Genomic DNA, 25,780 nt, shown 5'->3' with positions numbered 1-25,780 from the left:
AACTACGGACAGAAGGGCTATACTTCTAAAAACCAGGGGGGTCCTTAAGAAATACAGTCAGGGAAGGTGCTTTGAGGACAATTCCTAGAATTCCACAGAAAGTACAGCCAGTGGGGAAACTCTATGTTTTTTTTTAAAGTACATTTTTCAAACTCTGGCCACTGGTCTATCTTTTTTGCACCAGGAGGTCACCAGAAATTTAGAACCATTTTTTGTGTTATCTGTAGACAGATTTGAGTTTCAACCTTTTTTCGGTTCAGGCAAGTAAAATTGAGGTCTAAACTGTATGAGGTGTCTACATGATAAAAGGAATGCAGTTTGACCCCACTTTACTCACCATGGGTCAATACAATGGAATCCTGGGAGCTGTTTTTAAGCGAGGCACCAACACTTTTGGGCAGAGAAAGTTAAAGGTCTTGCCAAACTACAACTCTGAGGAGTCCTTAGCACTGATATAGGACATTTCAAGAGGTACCAAACTGCATGAATTCTGTTGTGAACCTCCAGATGGCTTAGAATTCAACTCCTAGCTGCCATTTTGGCCAGTATTCAGAAATTCTGGGAACTGAAGTCCAAAACACCAGTACAGTGGTTCTCAGCCTGTGAGTCCCCAGGTGTTTTGGCCTACAACTCCCAGAAATCCCAGCCAGTTTTCCAGCTGTTAAGATTTTTGGGAGCTGATGGCCAAAACAGGTTGAGAACCACTGCACTAGTATGACCGGAGTTTGGAAATCATTGGTGTAGATGCACTTTTAGCGGTTCCCAAAACATGGCCTTCTCAGGAATTTTGAATTTCAGCGTCCAAGATTCTTAAATGTTGGCCAAATTGCTTGGGGCTCCTGAGAGCTGAGGTCCTAAGCACTGAAGGACCACAGGTTGGGAACCACTGCTTCACAGAAAACCAGAGATCTATACTGTGAAGACCAGGCCTCTTTCCCTGACCCTATTTCAGCTCTTGCCCACACCTCAGCTTCTAAGGAGGCTGGATCTACACTGCCATATAATGTAATTTGGAACTGCATTATATGGTCAGTGTGTAGACCCTTATACTACAGTTCAACTGCATTGAGCTGCATTATATGAGTCATCTATGCCCATAAGTTGCAGTTCAATGCAGTTCAACTGCATTAAATCTATACACCGACTGTATAATGCAGTCCCAAACTATATTATAAGGAAGGGAGAACCAAGTTGAGTCTCCCATGCTGTGAAGACCAGGCCTCTTTCCCTGACCATATTTCAGCTCTTGCCCTCACCTCAGCTTCCTAGGAGGCTGGATCTACCCGGCTATATAATGCAATTTGGAACTGCATTATTTTGTCAGTGCATAGACCCATGTACTGCAGTTCAAGTGCATTGAGCTGCATTATATGAGTCATCTACACCTATATGTTGCGTTGGATGCAGTTCAACTGCATTATATCAACCAACACACTGACCTACAGTCCCAAACTATATTATATGGCAGTTCCAGGCTGAGTCTCCCATTGAGTAGGGTTCAAACCCTGTCGACAAGACCTGTTCCTCGCTTGGGGCTGTCTGGTCTGCGAGGCTTTGCGCTTCCAAGCAGTAAAGCACCCAGCAGCGGAGAGAACCATCCCTTCGCTCCCCTCTCACTAGGCGTTGGCGCCCTGGTTGTGGCTACAGACCGAGCCGCTGGCCCTTTAAATCGTGGCGGGTGTTCTCTCTCAGGCCACCGGGACCTCAGCGGGCGTCGGGGCGGGGGCTAGAATAAACCGGACCAGCACGAGACCGGCGCTCGCAGTCGGGCATTTGGCACCAGCGCGGGAGGAGGAGGAGGACTAAGAGGAGTTTGGGAGGACAGCGGCTCTCTTTTGGACCCGGCACCCAGCATTTGGAAGGCTTGAATCTCCCCTGGCGTTGGCTCTCTAAGGGAATCTCGCCCACCCCGCTGATCCTGGTAAGTCCCGCTTGGTTAGCACCAGCCTCCCGCTCGAGGGGAGAGATTTCTGTGAGCACTGACCTCTTAGCTGAGTCTGGATCTACACCGCCACTGAATGCACTTTGAAGTGAGTTGCTGTGAGTTTTCCGGGACGTATGGTCATGTTCCAGAAGGATTTTCTCCTGACGTTTCGCCTGAATCTATGGCAGGCATCCTCGGAGGTTTTGAAGTCTGTTGGAAACTAAGCAAGAGGGGTTTATATCTCTGTGGAAAGTCCAGGATGGGAGAAAGAACTCTTGTCTGTTCTTTCACAACCTCTGAGGATGCTTGCAATAGATGAGGCGAAACGTCAGGAGAGAATGAATCTGGAGCATAGCATACAGCCCGGAAAACTCACAGCAACCCAGTGATTTCAGTCATGAAAGCCTTCGACAATAGTTTGAAGTGCATGGTGAGTGCAGGTCCAGCCTGAGGTGGTTCGTCTGAATGAAACCCTCGGGCCGTTCCTCCCTTCGGACCCTGCTGCAGCCCTAGAAGTGGGGCTCCAGTTCCCTATGCTTCTACCCTGTCGAATGAACGCAGCTTGACACCACTTTAACATGCGGGGACATGAGAGAAGCCTCCCACAAGGACGGTAAAAAAATTCAAATATCGGGGAGTCCCCTGGGTAACGTCCTTGCAGACGGCCAATTCTCTCACACCAGAAGCAACTTGCAGTTTCTCAAGTCGCTCCTGACGCGAAAAACCCCCACTTTAACTGCCAAGGGTCATGCTTGAGTTTATAGTTCGGCACCGACGCTGTTGGGAGAGAAGGACTTTGTCAGAATCGACAACTCTCGGGATTACCTAGCCTGGAGCCATAGCGGGCACAGTGGTGTCATGTTGCATTCGTTTTACACAATGATGGAAAGTCTGGGAAGCGGCAACTCCGACTGGGCGGAATCGCTCGAAGGAGGAGAGCTTCGTTTCGCCGCTTTATCTCCTTAAGAAACAAACACTAAATCGAAAGAGATCGGATTTGTGGGGGGCGGGGAGGCGGCAGGAGGGTGTGAGAGAAAGGAGCAGCAGCCCAGCTTTCCTGGTTCAGGAGTCAGCAGAGGCTGCTTTCCGGTTGCCCGAGGCTGCAAGGCAAGGATCATTGGGGCGCGGCTCCTTGCTGTCTGCTTTGGAGTGTGGCTGGATCTATTATCTGCTCTAAACTGGATTATATGAGTCTACACTGCCAGATAATCTGGGATAAACAGATAATCTGAGGTCAGATCCTAGGATATAGGGGAGTGTAGATCCACCCTGTGTTTGTATGTTTCTGTCTTGGATGAAGACACTAGTTGGCTCAGCATGCCGCCACAGCCCCAGTGTTTCCCAAAGGCTCTCCAGGTGTTTTGGACTTCAGCTCCCAGAAGCCCCGCTGCCTCAGCCAATGATCAGGGAAACTTGAACTGCCGGTGAACATGCCACTTGAACTGCCGGTGCTCAATGCTATGGAAACCTGGGGGTTGTAGTTTCACAAGACCTTTAATTTTGGGTTGCTGTGAGTTTTCCGGGCTGTATAACCCAGAAGTTTCAGAAGTATCCTTTTTCATCTCTATGGCAGGCATCCTCAGAGGTTGTGAGGTCTGTAGGAACTAGGCAAGTGGGGTATTTATATCTGTGGTAGATCCAGGGTGGGAGAAAGAACTCTTGTCTGTTGGAGGCTGGTGTGAATGATACAATTAGCCACCTCGATTAGCATTGAAAAGCCTTGCAGCTTCAAGGCCTGGCTAATTCCTGCCTGGGGGAATCCTTGGTGGATGCTGGACCACTCTAACAACCACTATGACAGACTACACAGAAAAGCCATTGAAATCCACAAGCAATTTCAACAGATAGGAGGAAAACATGAAAATGAACAAAATTTTGCTACCAGTATTAAGGAAACTGTAGAATCAGGACAGAAAACAAAGAACAACACTCAGAAAACAGGGGAATTCCAGGCATGAAACAATCAGGGCCAGCTAACACCTCCCAACAGGAAGCAACTAGACCTTGAAGCTGCAAGGCTTTTCAATGCTAACCAAGGTGATTAATTTCAACGCTCACTTACCTTCAACAAACAAGAGTTCTTTCTCCCACCCTGGACCTTCCACAGATATATCAATCTTTCTTGCCAAGTTTCCAACAGGCCTCACAACCTCTGAGGATGCCTGCCATAGATGTGGGCGAAATGTCAGGAGAGAATGCTTGTGGAACATGTCCATACTTCCCGGAAAACTCACAGCAATCCAGTGATTCCGGCCATGAAAGCCTTCGACAACGCCTTTAACTTTCACTGGTCAAGGTTGCGGGGCCTCACCTAATGACAGCTCCCCGATTCCTTAGCATTGAGCCCTTGGCAGTATGAGAGCGCGGTCAGAGCGCATGAAGGCGACAGTGTAGAGACGACATGGGCAAACTTTGGCCCTACAGGTGTTTTGGACCGGCTGTTAGGAATTGTGAGAGTTGAAGTCCAAAACACCTGGAGAGCCCATGTTTGCCCATGCCTGGTGTAGAGGCACCGAGAGGCCAGGGACAGAGAATGGCTGCGAGGCCGCCCAAACCAGATGGGCATTTGGGAACACAATAATAATGTAAATCCGGGGAGGGAGGCGGCAAAGGCAGAGGGGGCACCGACTCTAGCAAGCTGCCCTTTTTTCAGGGGGCAACTTTGGGAAGTTGAACCTCCTCCTCCTCCTCCTCCTTCTTTCGAGGAATATAATCGCTCCTGATAAATAGGACTCCCCCCCCCCCCCCGGCCCCATCCACGCTTGTCATTCAATGCCATTTCAAAACCGCTCTTGAAGAGACTGTTTTCGTTCCGCAGATGTTTACAGAGGAAATTCTGGGCTCAACTTGAGGCCTGGATGGGGCGGACACACCCCGCAGAGCAGGGATGCGCCTTTCTTGGGCGTTTCCTTCCGCACGCTTTTTGTTGGGGAATCGAAGCGGCTAGGCTCCAAACGACCCTCCGTTGAGGTGATTCCACCATAAATATAGCAGAGTATCAGAAGTAAACTTCTTAGCCAGCAGAAACTTCGGTGAGGTGAGCTGGGATAAGTTTCCATTCTTTAGGATGGCTTAGGATTGCTGAGTCAGAACTTCAGGTTCAAAAATATGTTTTGAAGTAAAAGAAACACATTCTTGATAGAAAAGGGTCTTGGAGCTAACTACGAGCTTAGTAAATTTCATCTTCTAAAGAAGTTTTTTTCCCTAGTGTTAGGACCGACTTGAGAAACTGCATGTCACTTCTGCAGTGAGAGAATTGGCCGTCTGCAAGGACGTTGCCCAGGGAACGCCCGAATGTTTTTGATGTTTTTACCATCCTTATAAAAGGGGTGAAAAGTCCATGGAGCTACATTTTGCCTAGAGGGGCAAGATGTGCATCCTCACAGGTAGAAAGAAAAACAAAAGACTGAAAAATGGCAAATGGCTAAGGGCAATAAAACTTAAAAAACACCGTTTCCCTCATAGAATTCCATTACTACATCATCAAAGGGGGTGGAGACAGTGGTTAGCAGGAAGAGGAAGGCCAAAGCCCTTTTTGGGAAAGCATGCCTAGGAATGTGAGGAAAGGAATCCCTGGGCTTAGCCCTGTCTCTAAGCTAGCTACTCATTGAGGACTGGAAACTTGATGACGCAAGAAACTTGTGCAGTTCAGGGATGAAACCCAACACTTTGGTGGAAGTTTGTTGCCTAGCCGCTGCTGTTTGAAGCTAGCTCAGAACTGCATGAAATGGTCCATGGAGATGGGGCTATACCAGGAATGGGCCAACTTGGGCCCTCCCTCCAGGTGTTTTGGCCTTCAACTCCCGCCATTCCTAACCGCCTCAGGCCCCTTCCTTTTCCCCCTCAGCCGCTTAAGCGAGGAGGAGGAGGAGAGAAGAAGACGCTTAAGCGGCTGAGGGGGGAAAGGAAGGGGCCTGAGGCGGTTAGGAATGGCGGGAGTTGACGTCCAAAATACCTGGAGGGAGGGCCCAAGTTGGCCCATGCCTGAGCTATATAGTGATTTCCCTCCTGCTTCGGGTCGGCCTCTGTTTCCTCGGCTTCTAACATTCATTCCTCCAAACCCAAAGCCCGTCGACCTCCCTACAGTGGAGCAATGAAGGGGCCAGAGTGAGGGCAGGGCGAGTTCGCAGGGAATGGCATTGCTGGGGGCTTCTGCCCCCAGCTGCGCCCTCTGCCTTTCTCTTTGCCCCTTCCTTCCCTCCCTCCCTCCGTGGGAGTATTTATAGCCCTTCGGGGCAGGCGGGCGGGAAGGCAGGCCTACCCCTCTTGGCGTTGGCGCCCCGCCTCCCTTCGTCGGCTTTGGGAGGGAGAGGCCTGCGGGGAGGCGCGCTTTTCGGCTCAGAGGAAGGAGGAGCAGGAGCCCGCGCGCGACGCAGCCCAGGACCTAGTGGGGAACACACACGCAACTTTCCCTCCCGAAGAGCAGTAAGTAGTAGTGGCACCTTTCCCGCCTTTTTTGAAAGCAACAGGGAGGGGGGGGGGGGGGGAGGAAACGAGACCTCTTGTAGATACTATGTTGTCGAGTCAATGCTGCCCGACAGCAGTAGAACTGTCCTGGCTCCATGCCTTGGGAACGTACTACAGTGAGGCACCCAGAGAAGGCGAAAGACTCGGGGAAACTGCACTTTCAACAGCATGGAGCCAGGGCAGAGCGAAGTGGCGTCGAACTGCCTTAGCTGCGCAATGTACAGAAGAGAAGGAAGCGCGGAAGGGGGGGGGGACTGTCGGGGGGCTTTGCCTCGTCGCGGGGAGGAAAGCGAGTGCGTTTACTCTGGGCTGCGCCGGGGCTGATATAATTAGAAACGGCTGGAAACATTTGAGCACGTAGGTCTCTCCCCCTCAATCCCTCCCTCCCTCCCCGGAGTTCAATTCCTCCCTCCTTCCCGGCGCGGCGCTTGGCAGCCTTGGAAGCCCGCCTCTGAGGATGGGCCTGGGGCCGCCCCGCGAGGGGCGTGCGTCTGTGAAGAAGGCGAAAACCCATGGCCATGTTAACACGGGATAGCAGCCTGCAAAGGGATCCTGCGTAGCACTTTGGAGGGCCCTTCCAGACAGGCTCTATATGCCAGGATCTGTTTTCTGTTTATCCTAGATTATCTGGCAGTGGGGACTCAAACAATTCAGTTTAATGCAGAAAACCTGGGATCAGAGCTTGGGAAATAGGGCCTGTCTGGAAGGGCGCTGAGAGACAGAATTCGGGGCATCCCTTTGCTCCATCAGATGCTGCTCTTGGCCCCTTGGTTGTGTGTGTGTTTACTTCTGTTGTATTTCATGAAATACCAGAGCTCTTCTCTTTGAACCCTTCCTCCAGTCTTAGGGCCCATCTACACTGCCATATATAATCCAGAATATCAAGGCAGATAATCTGGATTATCTGCTTTGAACTGGATTATATGAGTCTACACTGGGCCCTTTCACACAGCCATATAACCCAGAATATCAAGGCAGAAAAATCCCAGAATATTTGCTTTAAACTGGAATATATGGCAATGTGGACTCAGATAACCCAGTTCAATACAGGTATTGTGGGATTTTATGCCTTGATATTCTGGGTTATATGGCTGTGTGGAAGGGCCACTGGCAGTTCAAAGCAGGTAATCCGAATTTTATACAGCTGTGTAGATGGGGCCTTAAAAAGACACCCCTTCCCCACTTTGGGCGCATCTACACTTTAGAATGAATGTAGTTTTACATCATTTTAAGAGCTAGGGGCTCAAGCCTATGGAATCATGGGAAGAAGAAGGCTTACAACTTCGTTAAACTATCCATGACTCCGCATTCAGCAATAGCAATTAAAGCGGTGTCAAATTGCATTCCTTCTACACTACAGTCTAGTAGATGCTCTGACAGGAACTGGTGAAGAAGAAGAGGCTTGTAAAACGACAACTCCCATGAATCTACTGCATTAGTTCCACTCTTTATTTATTGCCCTTGTGTATTTCCTAGGCTATTGTACACATCTCCTGCTGTGATGGTTCTGAATGTCTGGGGCTTGCATGCTCCCTCCAAACTGGTCCTACTTAACCTATAACTGCACTCCTTAAAAATGTTCCTCTCCACCCCAACTTTTTGTGTGTATTTTTCTGTATTTGTCAAGAGAGATTTGTTTCCAGCCTTAATGGGGGAAGAGTGGGGCTGGCTGAGGCTGTCGACTCCCAATGGACTCAAAATGTTGATGATATTCATAGGAGGAGAATGGTGGCTTTGTGGCATAACGGTTTCCACTCCCGCCTACCAGGTCCCTTGAGCCCAGGGCTGTCCACTCTGTTTTCCTACTTCATTTATGTCTTGCTAGCTTTTGACTCAAAATTCCTTTCTTGAGCACACCTTTTAAGAACCTTTAAAATGTGTCCGTTACTTATTTCAGAAGAGAGCGCCTTCCCCAGGTGGAAACTTTGAGGAATGTGAGAATGTTTGAGTTTCCTCCATATTCCTGGAATCATCATAAGCTTTTTCAAATTTGAATGGGTGGGGGAGGGAGGAATAGAATGCAGTTTTGGGAAGGGAAATAAGCAAAGGTGCAATATTTTAGGGAGTAGGTTTTTAGGAAATTTCAAAACTTTGTAAATTCTGGTTGATGGTGCTTTGAGTGTGCCCCATTTTCCTGGGTTGGGTTTATTTCAAACCTCCCCCTTTCTTTTCAAACCTGCCAGATTGGTTGAATCCTTCAAAGTCTGCCTCCCAAACCCACCATTCATCACCTATTTCTTTTAAGAAGTAAAAAACTTTCCATCACTTTCCACACATGGTCTTAAGCCACCCAAAGGTATATTTGGTTTCTTTACAGTGAACCGTTGGGCTCAGTTTATTTTATCCCAGAGGCACCCTCTACTGTTTGCTTCTGAAGGATAGGCTTGCCTCTGTTCATATAGCACAGCTTACTACAGGTAACAGACTTCTTTTCTTCTACTTAAAGGTTTTTTTTTCTCCTTCTAGATCAACGGTTCTGCCAAAATGCTCCTCTTGTTGTTGGTAATCATTGTGCTCCATGTTGCTGTGCTTGTCCTTCTCTTCGTTTCTACAATTGTCAACGTAAGTACAAATAGCACTCTTGGTTTATTTTTACTTCTGCCAGATTGCTTCTAGGGTTTAATAGTCATTGAAAGCTGCTCTAGAAACTATTTTCAAAGATAGGAGCTTGTTTTGATGTATATAATTTTAAAACTTCAGTCCTATATCTGCTGGTTTGGGATTAAATTTAGTTGGTTTTGAAGGAAATCTCATTCAATAAGTTTAGGCTTGGGGTGTCTTGCTTAGTAAGGAATTGATTGGTTATAAGCCCTGTTAGTTACAAGAAAAAGAATGAGGGTTGCAGTTAAGATACCTATATTGTATGTTAAATAATTGGCCAAGGATAAGTCTGATTTTTCAGATATTACTTGTATTTTGGTAATTGACACTAACAAGTAACATTTTAAATTTTTGTGCAAAGATTTGATTAATCTGAGCTCAAGTTCTGGTTCTGGAGTGCAACCAGGGATGTAAAGAGTGGTTTCCTTCTATACTATGTTACTACTCTCAGCTGTTGTATTATCTAGCATCAGAAAAAAGACTCCCAATACTGCTGAAGATTTTATATCCATGGTCTTTTTTATATTAGAAGTAACTATTCTGTTGTTTTATGCAGAGATATGGCAGTAGATTTGGATCCATATCCAATTGTTGTTTATTGTGCAATCAGCTACTTTTGCAAGCTTTGTTTATATGCTTTTTTTAAAAGTCTTACACTTGCATATAAACTTCATAATGGGGGTGTTAGGAGCATCTCTGTTCCCAAAGCTTTGCTTTTGGAAGGGGTAGTTTGAGGGCATGGGATTTCCCTTTCCCAAGGTGTTGGTAATAGTCTTTGGCAGATTCATTCTGGTCCCCTACTGGGGTCAAAAGAATGAAGGAGTGACATATCCTTGTGGTTAGTGAAAAGAGGAATATGTACAACTATGTGTTCACTTGGGGAAAGGAACCTTATCTTTGCATATAGATTCTATAAAAACTTATAAGTGTTTTTGTCTCTGGATTTATCTATTTCGTTCCTTAAAACATCAGGGAATTAAGTCAAGCTGAATTTGCATGGAAACCTTCTCTGGGGAGAAATGGGTCTATGTAGTGCAAAGTTTCCATGGTGCTTAGCTTCTGTGGGGCTCTGGACCTTTCCCATTCTCATAATATTGTGCTTCTCTTTCAGCAATGGCTTGTAGGGAATGGTTCCATAGCAGATCTTTGGCAAAACTGCACTATACATGGGTCCCCAAGTTCATTTCGTTGTCTCACATCATCCACAAATGGTAAGAATTTCAGTTGCAATGCTTCTGATTTACTGTGTGATGAAAAACCCTTCTCACTACCCTTCTTTCTTGTACTATGATTCTTCCAGACTGATGTGATAATAAGCTAGTCTTTTCTAAGTGTTGCTTGTATTTTTTGTTGGTGTATATCTTCAAATTATTTTCCAATTTATGGCAATCCAAAAGTGAGCCTACTGTGAGGTTTTCTATGCTTGGTTAGCTCTGAGGATATCCATTCCTTCTTCAGAAGCTGGGGGAATATGACATATCTAAGGCCACCCAATATGTTTCCATGGCTGAGTAAGGATTTGAATTCTGGTCTCCCAGAATCCTAGTCTAGCACTCAAATCACTACATTATTCTTTCTCCACGTAGTTTGCAGACAGTCCCACAACAATGTGTACTTTGTAGTATTATCCTCACCCTTAAAAACAAAATGCTCACAGGTCTTCTGCATTTTTTCAAGATCTGGCTAACCCTTGTAGCAGACCTGGTGATCTGATTTGCACTGAGAGCCTCTGGGTTTTATTGGCATATGCTCTTTTCACTTGCTAAAAGAAATGGCTGTATGCCATCTATTAAAGACCATGGGAACCTTTGGTATCTGGTTTACTGATGAAAGAAAGTGCAGTATTACACATGAAGGGAGTGGTTAATTCAGAAATGGCTGCTTGAATCATGAATTTATATCTGGTCTGCTTTGTCTGATGCCTTCTGCTTTGCCTGAATAGCTATTTACAAACAATTGATATTTCTTTTAACTGTGAGGGCATTCTGAACTTGGTTACTGTGTTCCAAAGCTTGACAACAGATGGAAGATTGTGGTATCTTTATGAGCAGAATATTTCTATTGGTATAAAGGAAAAATAATTTTCTTGGGCTAGAATATTTTACAGGCTGGATCACTGCTAGTGTTTTGCAGACAAATGACTGAGAACTGTAGTATTTGGCACATCAGGATTCCAGTCTGTACTTACTCACAGTTTCAGTTAGCCACCAACATATAAGATGAGAGGTTAGAGAATGCCAGCATTTTGCTTTGACAACTTAGGAACTGGATCCTTAGGAACCTTATAAAATTAGTGTTTCCTGTTTAGTGAAAATAAATATTCTGTTCTCGAACACTTTGTAGCCAACATTTGTCAAATATAAGGGGGTACAAGATTTCTCATGAGATAATACCAGTATTTTTCTTCATGTGGCATGTTTTTATAATTTTATGCTTCCTTCTTTAATATTAAAAGGGGTTAAGACAGTTTTTCATTGAATGTCTCTAAATGTGTTTTGTATCCATGGGACAAGAGACCAGGCACACATGATGTGAATAAATATTAAATAAACAATATATTTTTTCTCTACCAAGAAGTATGTTTTTAACTTCTCCTTCCTATCTGTTGCTTCATTAACTATATTGACTTACTTTAATTCATGAGGTGATAGAGAAGTGAACAATGAGGTAAGCACATCATTAAAAAACTGGTATAAGTTCATAATAGCAGGGGTGAAAAAATCCAATGGCAGATCAGACTCAGTTTGACATATTTCTTCAGTATATTGGTTTTGGTCATCCCAGTGCAAAAATATCACGATAGAGAAGGTACCAAAAAGGGTAACTAAAATTCTGAAGGAGTTGTAATCCATATTGAGTAGATTAGTACATGGTTTAGATTTCCAAAATAACCTACAAGTAAAGCCCAATGAATATTTATTAGTCATGGAAAGTATGGAAGCAAAGCATTCAGCTGAAGAAGTGTAGCTTTGGAACAAAGGATACTGCCTCCAATTTTACATTCAGAAAGTATGAGGGCTAGCAGATCAATACTGGTAGCATGCCAGAACCTAATGCTAACAGTCAGGCCATATGGCATGCTCATAGCCCTGTATCCTGGCATTTCTCTGCTCTCTAGTATCTTCTGCCCTGGACTGCCACCTTCCCTTGCATGAAAATAGGGCCAGTCCTGGTAGAATAATCTTTCTATTACAAAACTTTACTAAAACATGGATTCCTTCAGTACATCCAGTACTATGATACTTTTTGCTATAGATGTCACAAATTCATCATTTCCATGGAAGACAAATGTATCAATTCATGTTGCCATTTCAAGGGGTTGACACTAATTGTTACAATGTATCTGCACTGACATGAAGCTCATGTTGAAGGCTCCAACCAGCTTGAACAGAAGTGCTGCCCAGATGCTGAAGAGGTTCAGGTCTCTTGCATTGGGGTTATGATATCAGTTTGGGGAATACAAAAGTAAGGGAGGAGGAATCACATGAGCTCACTGCTATTTTTTGCCATAATGGCTAAGAATGGAACACTGGTTCATGGATTGTATTGTTGTATATAAGTTTTCTGATGACACTTTGCTGGAAAATGCAGATAAGAAAACTAGACAAGTATTTCGTCTGATTCAGTAAGGCTGTTTTTATTTATTTGGGTAACTTAAAATTGTACAGTACAAAATTAAAGCATAGCCATAAGTTAGGGTCTTACATCAAGAGAAGACAGGCATGTAGCTGAAAGCAATATGTTGACCATGAAAGAAAGTGAGGAAATAAACATCTGAACTGTGATCTGTACTTAATTCTTTTCAATTTGTTGTTTATAAATACCCACTGACCTTAGGTGGTTCTTCTGTCAGCAGTCATATACTCCACACAACTCAAATTCTTGCATTTCTTGGTAACTGGTTTAGATGACTTGTTCATGGAGAAAATGTTAAGATATGTTCCTACTGTGCACCAAAGAAGATGTAGGTTTGGGGAGATTGGAGAGGGAGGGGGTGAGTAGGAGAAAGAAGCCATATAAACAGTTGTAAGGAGGTGGCACTCCTACATCCTTGCCAAATGTTGTAAAAAGAGAACAAGAACATATTTAACAATGTGTGGCATATCAACACATTAAGTCTATTGTCAGCTGTCACCCACCTTTCTCCTTATAGTTATTTGCTGCCTTGAGGATGTCATTAAAGAAATAAAGCTAGGTCCACACTGGCGCCAAAAGCATTGTTTCCACTCCCTTTTACCTGTTTCTAAGACAATGTCTCTAAGGCTTTCACTTGATTATAACATTTTCATCACTATATTGAAGATGGAATCCCCATAGTCTAATGTTAACTATAAACAAATAACTTCACTGAATGACCTTAGCTTGAGTCATCATGAGATGTAAGCCCTAAGGCATTTCCTTTGAATCTCTTCAGTGAGCCTTTCAGGTTTATTCACAGCTAAAACTTGAGTTAAAGGTTCTGTTCCACTAGAATGCTGAATATTTTGAAGAGCTCCACCAAAATGCTCAATGTGGAATTAATGTCCTTGAAAGAATTCAGTTCCACATTTATCAGCACATCCTCTCCCCCCCCCCCTTGTGTAATGATTAACAGCTGGAAGTTTTGGATTAAAGAATTATGAGGAAGTAAAATGTTGCAGATGGTCACAATGATCCATCAGAGGGAGGATCTAAACAACAAATATAGCATGGTTTCTTATTACATGTTGAGTACTGCTTATTCAGAATGGCAAAATCCGAAACACTCCAAAATCGCCCATATGGGTGTCTGCAATCGTGACACCTCTGTTTTTTGATGGTTTAATGTATACAAACTTTATTTCATTGACAAAATTATTTTAAAATGTATAAAATTACATTAAGGTTATGTGTAAAAGGTGTACATGAAACATAAAAGTATTCTGTTTTAAGACTTGAACCTCATCTCCAAGATGTTTCATTATGTATGTACATGCAGACATAGATATTCCAAAATCCATGGAGAAAAATCCAAAACACTTCTGGTCCCATGTATTTTGGATTAGGGATATTCAACTTGTATGACCAAATAGGTCTGCACTACTAAGTACACTTAACAAGAGACACAGGGCTCATCTAAATGGGCCATATGGATTGGCCCTGGGAGTGAATGGACTACGTGCTGTCTACAAAGCACAAAACATCCATTTCACTTAATGCTGGAGATCGCTGCTTAATGCGGCCTTGTCACAAATTAAGAGAAGTCATGGGATGCTTGCCTGTATTTTGGGCTAGTGTAAACAGTTGTGCTCCTTCCTGTTTGGGAAATTCCTAGAGGTGTATTCTCTCCATTTTTTAAAAAGAAATTTCTTTATTCAATTTTTCACTTTCACTGGAGTCCTACATTCCTAATCCCCATAAACTGAATTTGGAAGGGACCTTTGTTGTTGATTTAATGAATTAAGATTTCATTGTACTTTCACATCCCCTTGATCTTGTTTGCCCATGGTACTGTTTCAGAGAATTAAGCTTGGAAACTTAAAAATGCACATACATTTTTGGAAGATGTAGACTTGTGGTCATGCAATGGAGTGCCATGTTTAATGTTCTTTATTACATTATAGTTTTTGTAAGTTAACATACTGTGGCATAAGGTAATCTTTGTGTTGAATACCCTGCTCTTGTACATTAAATGTAGGCTAATGGCAAAATTTTGTTGGATTTCCAAGTCAGTATCAATGGAAAAGTGACACCATATACATCTGGGGACTTCTTCTGCTCCATGAAACTCTGCTTGGCCATTTATTTCTTTTGTGTCCTGCTTTTCTCTCAGGCTGAGACCCAAAATGACTTGGAATTCAATCATAACACCATATGTGTGTATGTGGGCAGGAGGGAGATTAGATTCACCTAACAATTACGCTGAGTGAAGTGGCAGCTTCAAGTGACAGATACTAGGAGTTGGCAGTAAGGAGTTGGTGGACATTGCTGTGGGCCACAATGCCTGTTGTGTGTTCTTGGAACTTACTTCTCCTGTTTGAGTGTCTGAAAGGGGGCTTTTTCATTGCTAGTGTAGTGGAGAAATTAAACTCTTCAGTTCAATCAACTTTTTGACATGGAATGGAAAGAGTGTCCCATCTTATTTTTCATTTCATCCAGCAAAAGGTATTGGGCTCCTAGGGAATGAGAAAATCTGTGGTCCTAATGGGGCTAAGGGCATTGCAGTATATTCCCATGGAACCTGTTGTTGCCACATCCACGATGACAATCAGGAACCAATCTGGAATAGTGGGCAGTGCTGTCACTTAGGATATTTTGAGACCACTGGCCATTGCTTATTTAATTCATGTATATCTCAGTGTATCTCATACCTCCTCTTGTCTCATGTTGTCTGCCTAAAGCTACTCAGTACTGTCCGTGAAAAGCATAATCTGGAACATTTTTTTAGTTGCATAGATTCTTGCCTCCTGGGTAGGAAGGTGGCCAGGAGAGAGTAATTCCTGAGCTGGGTACTGTTCCATTATCTGGGCGGAGACCAAAAGGAAATGCTAGACAGAGAAGGACAGTCCATTTTACAGGTGGAGGGGGATTTGAAGGAGCAAAACCATTACCCTGTTTTCTTGTTATTCCCTCCACTCATGTCCCCATCATGAAAACAACCCTCGTTTATAAAATAGGAAGTGGGGAGGGGGAATCACTAGTGAAAACAGGAGGAATAGTTTTCTCCAATCTTTCCCTCCCCCTCCCATAAAATGAACTATCTTTCTCTGTCCAGTGCCTCCTTTTGGCCTATGCCCGAATAATAGAACAATACTCTGAATGGCAATATTTTGTTTTTAAATCCAAAAATTCCAGAAGGAATTGGAAATAATTGGGTAAACGAAATTAATTCAATATATATATTTGAGACCTGCAATAGTTTAGGTTCCAAAGGCTCCTAATTCAACAGCTCAGTAATCAAACAATGAGTGTCCCATGTTGAGCAGGTTCTGCTGTTTTGGGAAATTTCAGCTATGACAAATGCTGAAAAGTCTACGGCTCCCAAAATTTTCAGGAAAAGGGAACTTGCAGCAAAATGGGTGTGTACAGACTGTCCTCTCTTGTGACTCTCTGCTGACCCCTAGTGGTAACCTAGTATGCGGGAGCCTGGATATATCTTTTGTAACAATGCAGCAGATTTATATGTTGGCAGCTATGTCCTTAATCAGCATTTGGTGGTATTAGTTTAGGTACTGATTGTAAATGCAGGGGCAGACAGGCCATTTCAGAGTCACTCATTGTGATGAACCATGGGCCTTGTAGTCCTGCTCAGGACATTGTAATCCCTGATGAAGATGAAAACTTGGGTTTTTTACCTTCCCAGTCTGAACTGGATTCCTCTCAGCCAGATCTTTCCCAGGCAGATCTGGAAACCTTGCACCTGCAAGAAAGTTGTACCCCAGAGCCTACTTCTCCCGTGTTCTTGCGCCGGGAGTTTTGTAAACAACAGAGAAGTTTGGATTCAGCTTCGCGCAGGAGTGCGAGGATAGCAGCTAAGAATGTTGCCAATTAACATTGGTTCTCGTGAGAATCTTTAAGGAGTGTAACATCTGGTCTCAGAGTTTAGCTTTCGTTTCTGATTCCCAGAGAACCGCTTTGGTGAGAAAGTTGGACTCTATATAGGTGTTTTGCCCGCGTAGCAACTTCGCGGAGTCAATTCGTCAGCCTACGGAGCGAGTTGTGTCTGGACAGCGCGCTCCGATTCAAGCCTCGCTTCAGCTCAAGCCTTGCCTTGCTATCCAGCCTTCGCCTTGCTTCCCAGCCTTTGTTTACCTACGGACTTTGCCTTGTTTCCCAGGACTAATCCTTGCCTTGTTTCACGGATTTTACCAAGTTATTCCACGGACCTTGTTCTTGTTCTTAGTTACCTTGTTCCACGTTCAAGCCTTGTTTCAAGTATCAAGTTATTTCCTAGCCACGCTCAAGTTTTATGGACTAAGGACCTTGTCATCTCCCCTCACTTTGCTTGGCAAAGTGAGTGTTTCGGTTATTGGATTACAATTTTGGACCTTAATATTTCTTATTGGACATTGCTTTTTTGGACTAATTCTGACCTTTCCTGAAGGGTCTAATTCTGGACTATTTTCTATACTTGTTTTTATTAACTTTATATATTCCTTCAATAAAGATATTAGTTAGATTCTGGCCTCTGTGTATGGTTATTGGTGCCTCTGCCGCCTGGGTCGTGACAGTTTGACTCCGCCACCCATAAGCACCAACTAACCGAGGCCAGGATGTCTACCGGAGCCGCGCCGGCTGGACAGCCGCTCAGCTACACCATCAGCAAGGACGAAGTGGACCGCATCCGTGACAGACTCAACGCGCAGGATGGAGAAATAAAAGGGTTGAGGGAGCGCGGAGTTCGCCTCCCGGCCATGGCGTTGCCTACCAAGTTTTCTGGAGAAGCTGCTAAGGTTCATGTTTTCCGCCGCCAATGTCAAGCTTATCTAGAGGCCCGTGATGCCGAGTTTCCCCAAGAAGACATCAAGGTGGCGTGGGTCTACAGTCTTCTAGACGGACCAGCGGCTAGCTGGGCGACGGCCCTGTTTGATCAAGCCTCCCCCCACCTAAGTTCAGCACAACGCTTCTTGGATCACCTTAAGGAGACCTGGGGAATCGAGGACAATTTGGAGGCAGCCGGTCACAAACTCCGGCGCCTCCTTCAAGGAGACAGACCCATGTCTCAGTACATAGCCGAGTTCCGCGTGCTGGCCCACAACACCGGCTGGAACGATGTAGCCCTCAGAGGACAATTTCGGGAGGGTCTCAACATTGAAATGCTGGAAGAAATCTCCAAGGTGGATCCTCCCCAGACCCTCGAGGCACTCATTGATCAATGTTTACGGGCTGAAGTCATGATTGCCAACAGGAAACAATGGGTTCGAGGCCAGGGCGGTAGAGCCGGGGCAAAACCCCCCGCTCCCGCCAGTGTTCAGCCACGTCCGGTGTGGAGACCCCCGCCGCCAACCCCATACCCCAGAGGAGGCGAGGAGGTGCCGATGCAGTTGGGCAATGTGCGTCCCAGACTAGATGCCGCCGAGAAGGCCCGTCGTCAACGCTTGAACCTCTGCTGGTACTGCGGGAACGGGGGCCACTTCGCCAGAGAGTGCCCAGCCAAAGGGAAGCCTGCCGCCCGTCTTGCGGCGGCGTCCTCCACGGAGTCGAAGGCGTCTGAGCCGACTGGCACACAGCCGGCGGGGGAAGCCAACGACCGGGTGTAGAGAGGCTCGCCAACCCGGTCAAAAAATCCATCCAAGAGCCGCCAACCGGGGTCCTGTTCCTTCTCGTGGTCACATTATGGTCAGCAAAAAGGGGACCCGTCATGATCCACGCCATGATAGACTCTGGAGCTACCAACAATTTCATCGATAGAGAGTATGCCGACTCTCTGGGATTACAATATCATGATTTCAAGAATGCCCGTGTGGTGCAAGCCATAGACGGCCGTCCCCTCAAGACGGGCCCCGTAAGCCAGTGGTCGGAACCCACCAGGATGTGGATAAGGGAACATATGGAAGAGATTTCCTTCTTTGTTACCGAGGTTCCCCATTTCCCTGTGATTTTGGGAATTCCATGGCTGACACTCCACGACCCTAACATCTCCTGGTCCAACAGAGAACTGCAGTTTGCTTCAAAGTACTGCCAAAACCATTGCCTCGTAGCCAAGGTATGCCATGCCACAGACTCCGAGCCCATCATCACCTTGCCAAAGAAGTACTCCGAATATTGGGATGTATTCAATGAGAAAGAAGCCGAAAAATTACCCCCACATAGACCTTATGACTGTGCCATTGACTTGGTGGAGGGGGCCCCGATCCCGCGAGGGCATCTCTACTCCCTGACTGAACCAGAGCAAGAAGCTCTCAGGGAATTCTTAGAGACAAACCTTCGCAAGGGGTTCATCAGACCCTCTCAATCCCCAGCCGCCTCCCCAGTGATGTTTGTGAAGAAGAAGTCAGGGGAATTACGCTTGGTGGTGGACTACAGAGCATTGAACAATATCACCAAGCGGAACAGCTATCCCCTGCCCTTAATCTCGGATCTACTGGACCGACTTCGAGGAGCCAAGGTCTACACCAAGCTGGATCTTCGGGGGGCTTATAATCTAGTTCGCATCAGAGAAGGGGACGAGTGGAAGACCGCCTTCCAGACTAAATTCGGATTATTCGAGTCCCGAGTTATGAATTTCGGTTTATGCGGAGCTCCCGCAACGTTCCAGCATTTTGTCAACGATATTTTTCAGGACTATCTAGACAGATTCTTGATAATCTACCTGGACGATTTTTTGGTGTTTTCCAGATCACAATCAGAACATGAGAACCACGTCAAAATGGTGTTGCAACGACTGCGGGATCATGGACTTTATGCCAAGCTAGAAAAATGCGCTTTTGATCTACAAGAGGTAGATTTCCTTGGCTACCGCATCTCGCCTCTAGGGCTTTCCATGGATCCAGCCAAAGTTTCAGCAGTATTGGAATGGCGGGCGCCAACTAACAAGAAAGAGGTGCAGCGTTTCTTGGGGTTCGCGAACTACTACCGCAAGTTCATTCCAGATTTTGCCCGCTGGTCCGACCCCATCACTAGCTGCATCCGTGGAAAGCAGCCTTTCCGCTGGACTGATCAAGCAGAGAAAGGGTTCCAGCAACTGAAGAAACTATTCACCTCCCAGCCAATTCTACAGCACCCAAATCCTGGAACCCCTTTTGTGGTGCAAGCGGACGCCTCTGATGTGGCAATTGGGGCTGTACTCTTACAACCGGTGGGAGATCACCTCCACCCCTGTGCCTTTTATTCTCGTCAACTAACCACACCAGAGAGGAATTACACCATTTGGGAAAAAGAACTACTGGCCATAAAGGCAGCCTTTGAAACTTGGAGACATTGGCTAGAAGGGGCCAAATTCCCCATTGAAGTCCACACTGATCATCGTAATCTAGAACATCTAAGAACTGCCCGCAAACTAAATCAGAGGCAGCAACGTTGGGCTTTATTCTTTGAACGTTTCAACTTCCAGATCCATTATGTGACCCCAGCTCAAACCAAGCAAGCAGACGCCCTGTCACGTAAACCGGAATACGCTGCAGGACGCAAGGAGACCTTTGAATCCCAACTGCTACAACCTGAGAACTTTGCCACGCTCACAGTGGGGAACACCAAATCCAGTCCCATTGGTTCAACTTCCCCTACTCCAGGACCCATCTGTGCTCAAGAAATCAGGGCTAGTCAGCAAGCAGATGCCTGGGCGCAGGACCAACTTCGCCAAGGTCTGCATTTTCCCTTTTCGCTTAAAGATGGGCTGCTCTGCTATAGAAATCATGTTTATATCCCACCCGGACCGGGCAGGGAAAAAGCGCTTCGTCTGTGTCATGACTGCAAACCAGCAGGACACTTCGGACTATTTAAAACCATGCATTTGATCCTAAGAGATTTTTGGTGGCCCAAGATCCGCAAGGATGTGGAAAAATATGTCAACACCTGCCCAGTATGCCAGCGCTCCAAGATACGAAGGGAGAAGCCCTCAGGGCTTTTGCACCCCCTTCCTACCCCATCTCGCCCATGGGAAATAATTTCCGCGGATTTCATCACTGACCTACCACCTTCCTGTGGATTCACCACGATCTTAGTGGTGGTGGACCTATTCACCAAGTTAGCCCATTTCATTCCCTGCGAAGGCCTCCCCACGGCCAAAGAAACTGCGGATCTATTTCTTCAGCATGTTTTCAGACTACATGGGTTGCCCAAGAGTTTAGTCACAGACCGTGGATCTCAATTCACCTCTCGTTTTTGGAAGGCACTACAAAAACTACTGGGCATAGACTCTCGCTTATCTTCAGCTCATCATCCCCAAACAGATGGGCAAACGGAGCGCACCAATGCCACTTTGGAGCAGTATCTTCGCTGTTATGTAAACTACCAACAGGACAATTGGGCTTCTCTGTTACCACTGTCTGAGTTTGCCTACAATAATGGAGTTCAAGCTTCTACAAAAGAAACGCCGTTCTTTGCAAACTACGGTTTCCATCCACGTTTCTTTCCCCCTGTCATTGAAACTTCAGAAGTTCCCGCAGCAGAGGATTGGCTGCAGGAACTCACAGCGGTGCAACAACTTTTGCTCCAGCAACTGGACCAAGCCAAGGAGGACTATAAACGCCACGCTGACAAACACCGCCAGCCGGGCCCCGAAATCAAGGTAGGAGATCGGGTTTTTCTGTCCACTCGCTTTCTGCCCTCCCACCGCCCATGCCGGAAGTTAGATGCCCGCTTCATTGGGCCCTATCCAGTGGTGGCGCAATTAAACCCCGTGACTTTCAAACTCCAACTTCCGCGTTCAATGCGCATTCACCCAGTGTTTCACCGTTCCCTGCTTCTTCCGGCGGATGGTGTGCGTCCTGATACAGACCAACCGGCCCCCCCTCCTGTTTTGATGAATGGGGAGGAGGAGTTCGAGGTTGAGGACATTTTGGATTCTCGCTTTCATCGCCGCCGCCTACAATATCTCATTGACTGGGTGGGTTTTGGGCCTGAGGAACGCTCTTGGGAAGACGCCTCCACAGTCCATGCTCCTGATCTAACCCGTCGCTTTCATCAGACCTATCCCACCAAACCGCGACCTCGCGCCTCGGGGAGAGGACCCCAGTTTGGGAGGGGCCCTGAGGAGGGGGATAGTGTGATGAACCATGGGCCTTGTAGTCCTGCTCAGGACATTGTAATCCCTGATGAAGATGAAAACTTGGGTTTTTTACCTTCCCAGTCTGAACTGGATTCCTCTCAGCCAGATCTTTCCCAGGCAGATCTGGAAACCTTGCACCTGCAAGAAAGTTGTACCCCAGAGCCTACTTCTCCCGTGTTCTTGCGCCGGGAGTTTTGTAAACAACAGAGAAGTTTGGATTCAGCTTCGCGCAGGAGTGCGAGGATAGCAGCTAAGAATGTTGCCAATTAACATTGGTTCTCGTGAGAATCTTTAAGGAGTGTAACATCTGGTCTCAGAGTTTAGCTTTCGTTTCTGATTCCCAGAGAACCGCTTTGGTGAGAAAGTTGGACTCTATATAGGTGTTTTGCCCGCGTAGCAACTTCGCGGAGTCAATTCGTCAGCCTACGGAGCGAGTTGTGTCTGGACAGCGCGCTCCGATTCAAGCCTCGCTTCAGCTCAAGCCTTGCCTTGCTATCCAGCCTTCGCCTTGCTTCCCAGCCTTTGTTTACCTACGGACTTTGCCTTGTTTCCCAGGACTAATCCTTGCCTTGTTTCACGGATTTTACCAAGTTATTCCACGGACCTTGTTCTTGTTCTTAGTTACCTTGTTCCACGTTCAAGCCTTGTTTCAAGTATCAAGTTATTTCCTAGCCACGCTCAAGTTTTATGGACTAAGGACCTTGTCATCTCCCCTCACTTTGCTTGGCAAAGTGAGTGTTTCGGTTATTGGATTACAATTTTGGACCTTAATATTTCTTATTGGACATTGCTTTTTTGGACTAATTCTGACCTTTCCTGAAGGGTCTAATTCTGGACTATTTTCTATACTTGTTTTTATTAACTTTATATATTCCTTCAATAAAGATATTAGTTAGATTCTGGCCTCTGTGTATGGTTATTGGTGCCTCTGCCGCCTGGGTCGTGACACTCATGCATGGACAAATTTGGCTGTGCTTGTATTTCACATTATAGATGTTCTTTTTAATTGTTGCCCTATGAATTGTGAAACTTGTTTGCACCAGAAGAGAGAGGTCAGGATTGTTTTGAGTAGTGAAATGAATAAGATCCAAACTTCAAAAATATATAGAGAAAAAGTGTGTCTTATCTCAGAAAAAGCCACCATGAAATACTCAACCTTTGATAAGTAAAGTCTTTACAAACAGGATTAGATGGAAGCAGAAGGAGTTGGAGGCCTTCATATCTTTCCAGTATACAAATCATGCCTTTACATTTGCCAGATTTCACACATTTTGGGCAGCTAACCCAGGCATTTCTTCCTTTCAAAAACTCTGTTCTTCCTGTGAGATCATTTTTTGGTCAGAGATAGGAAAGTTTCTTTTGAATTAACAACCCCGGAATTCCCATCCAGCATGTCTATGTGTACCCCCAAAAGTAACTTTTTAAAATTCAGTTTTGGATACAAAAACATTTTGTTCATCATTTTGGTCAAATAATAGATCAATGTTCTCAGTTGAATAGCACCAGTTTTTATGGAATTCTATCTTTTGAGCTTTGGAGACCTTGCATGGAAGCTGTGTGAATTCCAACTAGGAACTCTTGGCTGCAGAAATTATCTAGGAAACTTCTGAGGTGAACATATTGCTTCTATTGAATCCCAGTTCTGGACATACAGACACACCTATAGAGGTCTGGTGCATACTCTTGTTATGAACTTTTATATGCCTCAGGAGCAGCTGTTCAGTTTGCTCAGGTTTTTGGTGGATAAATCCATACCATTTTGTTTGGGGATGTATGCTTTGCAGTATTGCTAGGCTTGTCTACTTGTGTGCTTTCTAATTTGTATTTGGCATTTAGATTTTAGTATGCAGATGTATTTTGGGATCTTTTGGAATTGATTTAAAGGAGTAAGAGAAGCACACATTAGAGCTCTCCCAAGAACTGGACCACATTTTGAATTCCAGCCTCACTAGAGCCATGCTGTAAGATGACACGTATGTAATGGTTAAGTTAGTCCGGTTTATGTCTGAATTTTTGCTAGTGGAGCATTTTCTCTAGAAGAAATGGGCAATCTGTTTAGAACTAAAGAGTTAATTTAAAAATGGATTGAAAAGGTTATGGAGCTAATGCCCTGATCATCAGCATGTCAATTTAAAAGCAAGTCTTCCTCTATTAAATAGGATTTATTGCCAGGAAAGTAGGTGTGGTAGTACCACTTATTTTACATAATTTCATTACTCTCTCTCATGTTGAAGAGGCTGATTTCTATTTAGTACTTTTCTGTTCTAAATCTAGAACAGCTCTCTTCTGATTTGGTTCTTCTGAAGTAATCATTTGCAGAAGTTAAAATCATGAGACCATTCTGTAAAAGTGGGCTTTATTCTAACCCCCTCCTTCTTCTTGTTACTCCATGATTTTGATTGTCAGGAGGTGACATTCTTTGCTGCCACTATCAGATTTATTATCATGTGGTAAACACAGAAAAGCTTTTGAATCTTAGGAGTCTAACAAAAACTACAGTATTGCAAGTCTCAATTAGCTAAATGTTCTCTGCTTGTGCCCTATAAATGAATTGGCTGTAATCTGGCATTGTAACCTGTCCCTCCCTACCCTATCCTCAGCATTCTGATATGCCAAGACCACCACTTAACACACATCATGAGCCCATTAGGCCAGGGGTGTCTAACTCATTTTCATTGAGGGTCACATCAGCCTTATGGTTTCCTTCAAAGGGTCATGAAATCCATGGGTACAGAAGGTGAACTATAATTTTTTTACATAGTTGTCAGTGCTCTTTAGTTTTTACCCAGTTTCGGTCTCCAGATGTTATTGAATGACAACTCCCATCACTTTGGATTATCTGCCATGTGAACTAGGGATAATGGGGATTGCAAACAAACATCACGTGTCGCTCTGAGGTTGGGGAAAGATTAAAGGACATTTCAAAGCCGGGTGCCATGCCCACAAGTGTTGAGTCTGACATATGTGCACCAAGAATTTACCATAGTGGCATTCTTTGTGTTTCTGAAATGCAACTCCCATACTTATTATGAATGTAGTTGACCATTCCGGGCATAGGGAGTTGAGTATACCCTATCTTTGCCCTAGGGCACTGGATGTGGTACTACTCCTGCTAGGTAGTAACACTCATGGCAGACATGAAGAAAAAGGAGTCCCCAGATTGAGGTGCAGAAGAGCCTCCAGTGAATTGGATATGATTCAGTTCAGGGTCGACGCCGACTGTATAAGATGATGAGTATGCAGTAGTTTTTTTGTGAGGAATGCTTATGCCTTTCAAGGGCTCCTGTTCAGTCTAAGTAAATATGGCACTTAAAAATATAGAACTGATGCTGTCAAAACCAAGGTAAGCTAATGCAAGATTGGCAACATTTCTAAGGACAATTGATTCACTGTAGCATCTGAATACTTTCGGATATGCTGCTCCTTTCCAAGAAGATGCTATAAATTGGGAGCTGTTTTTAGTTTGAAGAACTGCTACTGGGAAGTGGTTGAGATTTCACCAGCCAACCGTAATACTGGCATGAGTTTATTAGACTGCATTAGGTAGTCATTGTTCTTTAATTGTGCTTTTCATTCATAGACTTCATCTGTTTAAAAATAAAGTTTGAAATTTCCACAGCATCATACTACAGTGTTCCCTCACTACTTCACGGTTCACTTTTTGCAGATTCGCTGTTTTGCGGTTTTTCAATAAACTCTAAAATACTATTATAAATCATAAAAAATTACAATTTATAGCCTAAGGAAGGAGAAGTCAAAGGGAGAGAAAAGGAGCCCAAGCAGCAACAGGAGGAGAAGGAGGCGATTTATCAACACACGATTGGTCGATAAAGACTTAAAATAGTGTATAACTACTAAAAGAATGTATAAATATTAAAATAAATATAGTGTCCCTACTTCACGGATTTTCACTTATTGCGGGTGGTCCTGGAACCTAACCCCAGCGATAAGTGAGGGAACACTGTACTTAGCAGGAGATACTTAAGTGCCAGGAGTTAGACACAGTCAGCCCTTTGTATTTGCTGGGGTTAGGGCATGGGATTCCTGTGAAAGTGAAAAACCATAATTAAAATCCAGTTTCTTAAGCTGAGAGAACATCTAGCTATGGATCTCAAGTTCCT

At 44.9% G+C, this 25,780-nt stretch overlaps 1 protein-coding gene across 2 annotated transcripts in view; it reads left to right on the top strand.

Moving 5' to 3' along the window:
- Positions 1–1,746: 1,746 nt before the first annotated feature.
- The window catches only part of pmp22 (peripheral myelin protein 22), a 47,757-nt gene continuing 23,723 nt past the window's right edge, over positions 1,747–25,780 (top strand). The window contains exons 1-3 of one of the 2 annotated variants that reach the window (XM_003217081.4): positions 1,747–1,921; positions 8,858–8,953; positions 10,104–10,203. In XM_003217081.4, coding sequence (XP_003217129.1) covers positions 8,876–8,953; positions 10,104–10,203 — 178 coding nt within the window. In that variant the 5' untranslated portion in view covers positions 1,747–1,921; positions 8,858–8,875. Of the gene's footprint in view, positions 1,922–6,202; positions 6,350–8,857; positions 8,954–10,103; positions 10,204–25,780 lie in introns of those variants that run through there. The other variant, XM_003217082.4, reaches the window with a different exon arrangement.

The sequence above is a fragment of the Anolis carolinensis genome, chromosome 2, assembly GCF_035594765.1.
Source record: "Anolis carolinensis isolate JA03-04 chromosome 2, rAnoCar3.1.pri, whole genome shotgun sequence".
Classification (NCBI taxonomy): domain Eukaryota; kingdom Metazoa; phylum Chordata; class Lepidosauria; order Squamata; family Dactyloidae; genus Anolis; species Anolis carolinensis.
This window is presented reverse-complemented; position numbering and strand designations above follow the sequence as displayed.